At 41.8% G+C, this 6513-nt stretch overlaps 1 protein-coding gene across 1 annotated transcript; it reads right to left on the bottom strand.

Annotated features, from left to right (window-relative positions):
- Positions 1–4471: 4471 nt before the first annotated feature.
- On the bottom strand, positions 4472–6066 carry LOC134465935 (general transcription factor II-I repeat domain-containing protein 2A-like). The gene is made up of 2 exons (XM_063219837.1): positions 5611–6066; positions 4472–5482 (listed from the first exon to the last, which is right to left on the bottom strand). The coding sequence occupies exons 1-2, from the start codon at positions 6064–6066 to the stop codon at positions 4502–4504; spliced, it is 1437 nt and encodes a 478-aa protein (XP_063075907.1). The 3' UTR covers positions 4472–4501.
- Between the last annotated feature and the right edge of the window lie 447 nt (positions 6067–6513).

Raw genomic sequence — 6513 nt, 5'->3', positions numbered from 1 at the left:
TCCACGGACGGCAAACAAACCACATGGCCAACAGCAAACAAACCGATTAGGTACGAGCAGTCGTAAAGGTTTATGTTTGCGCTTGCGTCGAGGCGTCGAGATGATTGGATCAATGACGGCGCAGCTCAGCAACCGATTGGCTCTTGTTGCCAAGTAGGCGGGAGATAAGCAGGCATTCGACGTTTTGGCGTTACGATTTCACACCGTTTATTCCTATGGAGACATTCGTCAGTGTTGTATCTCTGGTTAGAGTACCTCTGCCTCGTCATACTGCTGTGAGATAGAATCCAGCATATCCACAGCTGAATTCCATCTCGTATCCACTGACTGTTTGAGCGACTTTGTCAGCTTGGCTTGCAACCCCGAGTGTTTAAAATAGCTGACGAGCTTCTTCGCGTTGCTGATCAGCTGACTTGCGTCAGGGACTTCGCTCATCACAGCAGGGGACAGGGCATGCGAGAGGACTGAATTCAGTACATGGGCACTGCAGTTTAGCCTTTTAAATCCTCGTAAGGAGGCCACAAAATTTCGCACCTCTGTCTGTCACGAACACAATCTTTCCTCCCAAGACTGTGCAGTCGATTCCGAAGGCTCTTAAATTCAGGAATAAAAGAGAATGGATATTTTGTCCCGTCTTAGAGGTTCCCACATCAAACGGAGCAGAAAATAACACCCTGGACTGTAGTTTGTAGTCTGAATTGATGTAATGCAGAGTGGCCGAGAGGAAAGATGTTTTTCTATACGTTTCAGTCCAAACATCAGTTGTAACAGCACACCCGTATTTCCCAATGGTCTCTTTTATGTCATCTACGACAGCTCTCCTAAATTTGAGTGCCCTTTCTTCAACATGGCGTGACACAGTGGTTGGATGGGGCATTACAGTTGAGGACAATATTACTAGCCCCCCTCCTGAAATTAGACACATCTCTTCATTGATCATTGAGACTGATCATTATTAATACATGTGTGTTATTCTGGAAACAAATACACCATGGAGATAGTATCCAATAAGTTAAATTTGGAGTTTTCCATTTCCACAATGAGTTTAAACAGAAAAGTGTAAAAATGGCAAGGACAAAATTATTAGCCCCCTTATCATTAATAGTCAATACAGTGCCATTTATGAACAAAAATTTACACCAGGCACTTTGATTAGTTGTTAACTATGTTGGCACATGTCCTACCAGGGATTTTGGCCCATTTTTTTCATCGCAAATAGTTAAGCTGGTCCAAATTGCATGGCTGTTGAGGATGGACATTCATTTTCAGCACTCTTCAAATACTATCTAAAGGATTGAGGTCTGAACCACTCCATGACCATGGTTTTAGTATCCTTGAGGAACATTTGAACTATTTTGGATGCAAGTTTTGGGTTATTATCTTATTGAAAGATCCAGTGAAGATCTTATCTCCCTCTATGAGCATATTTTTGCAAGGTCACTTTCCACATTCTATCATAATTTTCAGTTTTTATGGTGCCGTACACCCAAACAAGGTTTCCTGTGGCTGAGGCTGCCACAGAATGATGCATCCACCACCATGTTTAATTTTGGAAACCATCTTATAACGATTCAAGGCCTATCCCTTTCTTCACCTGACAGAAGCAGAATTCATGCATCAAAGCAGGTGCAATTGAATATCATCAGATGAAAGCAGAGATGTTCAAAACTCATTTTTGACTTTCAAATGTTCACAGGCAAAGCTCAATAACACTCTGATATGCACTGCCTTTAGTAAAGGGGTTCTTCTGTGATGATGGCCCCAAAGCCCAATATGATGACAAGCCCTAACAACTGTCTTTCTTGGTGGGGGAAAAACTCCAGGTGAGGCCAGGTCAATAACAATCATCTAGGCAGGTGTCCAATGCTTCTTTGGTCTAATGAGGCCAAGCAGTTTCTATAGTTACACACAGTGGTGGGGCATCAAGTTTAGTCTGTTATTCAGCCTCAGACACAGGGAGTCTGGGTCTGAATCTGGATTGCTGGGTCTTCCAACAACATTGTAACCCAAAGCATACATTTAGATTAGTTCAGAGATTCTTCAAGGACACTAAAACCATGATATTGGAATCACCCGCTCATAGTCCAGTCCTCAATCCCACTGAGAGTCTGTGGTTAATGTCTATGCTCAGCATCCATGCGATTTGGACCAGCTAGAACACTTTGCAGTGAAGAAATGAGCCAAAATCCCTAGTGGGGCATGTGCCAACCTAGGTAGCAACTTATCAGAGCCTGTTGTCAGTTTTGGTTCATAAATGCCGCCATATTGACTATTAATGATCAGGGGGCTAATAATTTTGTCCTTGTCATTTTTGCCCTTTTTTGTTTAAACTTATCGTAACAATAGAAAAATCCAAATTCAACTCATTGAACATTATCTCCATCAGTGTATTTGTTTCCAGAATAACAGAAACGGTTAATAATGATCATTCTTACTGAGAAATCACGAGAAATGTCCAATTTCAGGAGGGGGGATAATAATATCGTCCTCAACTGTAGGTCTCGCACGTCAAATTTGCCTATGCTGGCTGCTGTGTCAACTAGGTGTTGTGCTAACTGAACTAATCCACGACCAGCGATGCTGTCATATGGACGGAGGTCCGCGGCAACAAAATCAACGCATTTCTCCACCGTCTTTTCATTCAAAGCCTCTGACACTTTTGCTTTGTTCCCTCTGAATTCCAGCAATTATTGTCCCTTTAAAACAGTACAGACATGACGATTCATGCCCGATGTACCTGATTTGTGCCCGCTGTATGTGAGAACCTTTTCGTACTTGTCACAACAGGCAAAGGGCAGCTGATTTCCTTCTGCGTCATAAACGAGTGAGAATGACTTCCAAATATCTGATTTCAAAACTTTCGATTTTTTTCACGGTGAATGTTCCTCTCTATAGACCAGCACTTACTTCTGAAGCATTATGTGTTGTTTCACTAGAGGAGCTCTGCTCTTCTGCTATGATCAGAGAGCAGACCGGAAGAGCCAGAACAGAATCGGATATGCGAGATTACACATCCGCAAATATGTGGGTAGATGACAGATAGGCTGCAAAAAACATTTTTTTCACAAAACATTGTTTATTAGGGAAAAAAGTATATGTCTACGTAGTGCAGCAATTGATCTTTCAAAAAAAATCAAAGTGGTCACAATGTAAGTCTATTAATTGATTATTTATTTACGTTGATAAAGCAAAATGTGTCCTTTGGTGTGACGTTAAGAAATATATATATTAAGTAATGTAGAAATGGCTTGATGGAGTTTTATGAACTCTTCATATTTATTGCAGTTTTTTAAAGTGTTAATTAAATGAGAAATTACCATTTAAGTATTTTTTTTCCCATTAGAAACCTTCGAGGAAATACAGGGATGCCTTTCTTTTTAAATTTTCAAAATCGTCCGAATTCATACGAACTTTTCAGGGATGATAATTTGTTCTTCCCTGATGCAATATTCAGTGTTTATCAGAAATGTTGTTAAGCTCAAACAAATATTTGAGCATTTTAAAAATGTCACACTGTAGGACATTCATGTCACACTAAAGGACAGAAATGCAAAACTGAGCCAGAAACAAATGTATCAACATGATTATTTTGTCTTTTGATCATAATGTAATGTTGTAGTCAATATGGACCTACACTTTGCACTTATACGTCTTTGAGTCATAGATTATCAGCCGATTATCTTAACACTTAATGACAACCATGAGGTCATTAAATGTAACCTGCAGAGCTCATAAGACTCATACTGAAGTGTGACCTTGGCATGACCATCACACCTCACCCTCTTTGTAGGTATGCTATGACTGTCACACCATTGAACCTGTAGTGTGTAGTGGCCAGTGCCTGTTTGGTATCTCAAGCTGGGAAGCACATTTCTGCTATATATTGAGCTCTCTGCAGCATACTTCATTCATCTATACTTCTCTATACTCTCTCACTCATGTTTCCTTCACTGTTACGGTTATATTCTATGGTTTCAAAGCACCATTAATGACATTTTATATAATACAGGGATGGGCAACTTCCCCAATGAGGAGGGCCACATTTTTTTCAGGAGGACCATTGGAGGGCCACATGACCGCGCACTTGAAATAATTGGAAATGAAAAACACTACAAATGATTCTCAATTAGATTTTTTTATATGAATTTATATCTGTATGTTTACTGCACCAACATACAACTATTTTCTGCATAAATGCATTTTAATTTAGCAAGACAAATAGTTTGCTTAAAAAAGTGCAAAAAGGAACTTGAACTCCTTCATATCAAAGAACAACGTTTGCTTAAAAAACTGATTGCAAATAGTTTCTGCTTATAAAATAAATGCATTGTAACATGTCCTCCATAAGCAACAAAGACAAAACGTGCTTAAAAAAAAAATAAGTGCAAAAGGCATTTGAACTCATTCATCACAAACAACAAAAAATATTTTTTTTAACTTATTGCAAATAGCTCTCATTCAATAATAGCAGAAAACCACAGAGGCCCAACATTAATTGAAGCTAATGAGAGAGCTGTGGTTTGGCCTGCTGGCTCACAATGGATTGGATGTCAATGTCAATGTTTGTGGTCCCAATGCGCATCAAATGAAACAGTGTATCGTCGGTGAGTCTATTTCTCTCTTTGGACTTTATGTGCTTCATGGTGGAAAAACTGCTCTCGCAAATGTAAGTGCTCCCAAACATACTGGCCATTGAGAGGGCGAAATCTCGGAGACGTGGAAAACGTGCCTCGGGAAGAAGTCTCCAAAATGAAATCCCCCTCTCGTTGCGCTTTGCTTGAAAAAACGGGTCTGCCTGCAGCTCGCAGAGTTCGAGCTGCAGCTCCGATGGTTGCGCGCTGACCACAGCAGAAAGGGGGTCAGTGAATAGCGCAATTCGTGGTTGCATCTCGTGAAAATCTTGGAAACGATCGTTGAATTGCTCCTGTAGTTTTTCGAGGTCTGCTTTGTATTTCTGGATTTGTTTTTCAGACCTGGGGTTAGCTTTGCGAATCTCATCGCACGCGGGAAAATGTGCCAGATTTACACGAGGGGAAGAAAACCCATCTATGAATAGCCCGAGCTTGCGCTGAAATGCGGTCATGTGAGAATAGAGATCACACACCGTTTGATCTCTCCCCTGTAAGAGTGTGTTGAGGTGATTTAGATGCGCGCTGATATCTGTCAGAAAGGCCATGTCACAAACAAACCGTGTGTCTTTGAGCTGCGCGCAATATGCACTTGTATCGACACTAACGCTGTTCTCCAAGAACACTGGTATTTCCGATCGCAGTGCAAAAAAACGCTCCAGACACTTTCCTCGACTCATCCACCTGATATCCGTGTGCAGTTGCAGGTCGCCATACTCGGCATCCACTTCATCCAAAAAGGTGATGAACCTCCGGTGACTTAGCGACCTGTTCCCTCCTCGGATGAGATTGGTGACTTTTGTCACCAACTCCATGACGTGGCCAAAGTCCAATGTCTTTGCGCAGAGGGCTTCCTGAAACGATTAGAAAAAAATAGTTGCCGTTAGAAAATATATTGCTCGTATGTCGTTCCATTTTATGTAACCACGGCACAACGGGCCTACAGTAGCCTGCATCTCAAAATTAATATTACGCTACTCACCTGGTGGACGATGCAGTGAAGTATTGGGCAGTTTACTCCACTCTGCCTGAGTAGTCCCGCGAAACCTCTGTGTCTTCCCTGCATCGCAGGTGCGCCATCCGTGACAACTGTTGACAGCTTTTCAAAGCCACCATATTCACCCACAGCACTGGTAACGGCGTTGAATATATCGCTGCCTTTAGTGGTGTCGTGCAGAGATGCCAATTTCAGTAACTCCTCGTGCACATCAAATGCATTGTCAATCGTTCTCGCAAAAACCATCAGTTGGCTAACATCCGTCACATCTGTACTCTCATCCAAAGCTAATGAGAAGTATTTGCAGTCCTGCATGACTTGTTTCATTTTCACATCGACGTGATTGTGGATGTCAAAAATCCTGCGTGTTACTGTGCGCCGGGATAAGGACACAGCTTCAAAGTTTTTAGCTGTGTTGTTGTCACCAAAGGCTTTGGCCATTTTCACCGCGCACCTCTTGACCACCTCTCCATCCGACAGTGGCTTCTTTGCCCTGGCAAGTTCGAGTGCCACATCATAAGATGCTGTGATGGCTGACTCTTGACATGTTGTAGCTTTTGTGAAAAAGTGCTGCTGTTTACCTACTTTTGATTTGAGGTCTGCTACTACTGCGGCTCTGGCAGCTCCCGTGTACTTCTCGTACTTAACCTTATGCAAGGTGTTGTAATGTCGATTCAAGTTATAATCTTTTAGGGCTGATAATGTCTCCAAGCAAACTAGATACATTGGTTTTCCTTTGAATTCGGTGAAGAGGTACTCTTCTTCCCATTTTGTCTGAAAAATGCGATTTTCTCGGTCAAGTTTTCTCTTTATGCCACTGCTAGTGGCCATGACTGTTGACGTTCTTCTTCTCTGTTGTTGCAAAGCGGCCGTGCCCGCTATTGTCTG

The sequence above is a fragment of the Engraulis encrasicolus genome, chromosome 16 (assembly GCF_034702125.1).
Source record: "Engraulis encrasicolus isolate BLACKSEA-1 chromosome 16, IST_EnEncr_1.0, whole genome shotgun sequence".
Taxonomy (NCBI): domain Eukaryota; kingdom Metazoa; phylum Chordata; class Actinopteri; order Clupeiformes; family Engraulidae; genus Engraulis; species Engraulis encrasicolus.
This window is presented reverse-complemented; position numbering and strand designations above follow the sequence as displayed.

Bases quoted from the DNA above. Each gene is read 5' to 3' on its own strand.
- LOC134465935 (XM_063219837.1), bottom strand. From the start codon at position 6,066: ATGGCCAAAGCCTTTGGTGACAACAACACAGCTAAAAACTTTGAAGCT. The intron at 5,483-5,610 runs GTGAGTAGCGTA...TAATCGTTTCAG, and splicing joins TTCACTGCATCGTCCACCAG to GAAGCCCTCTGCGCAAAGAC.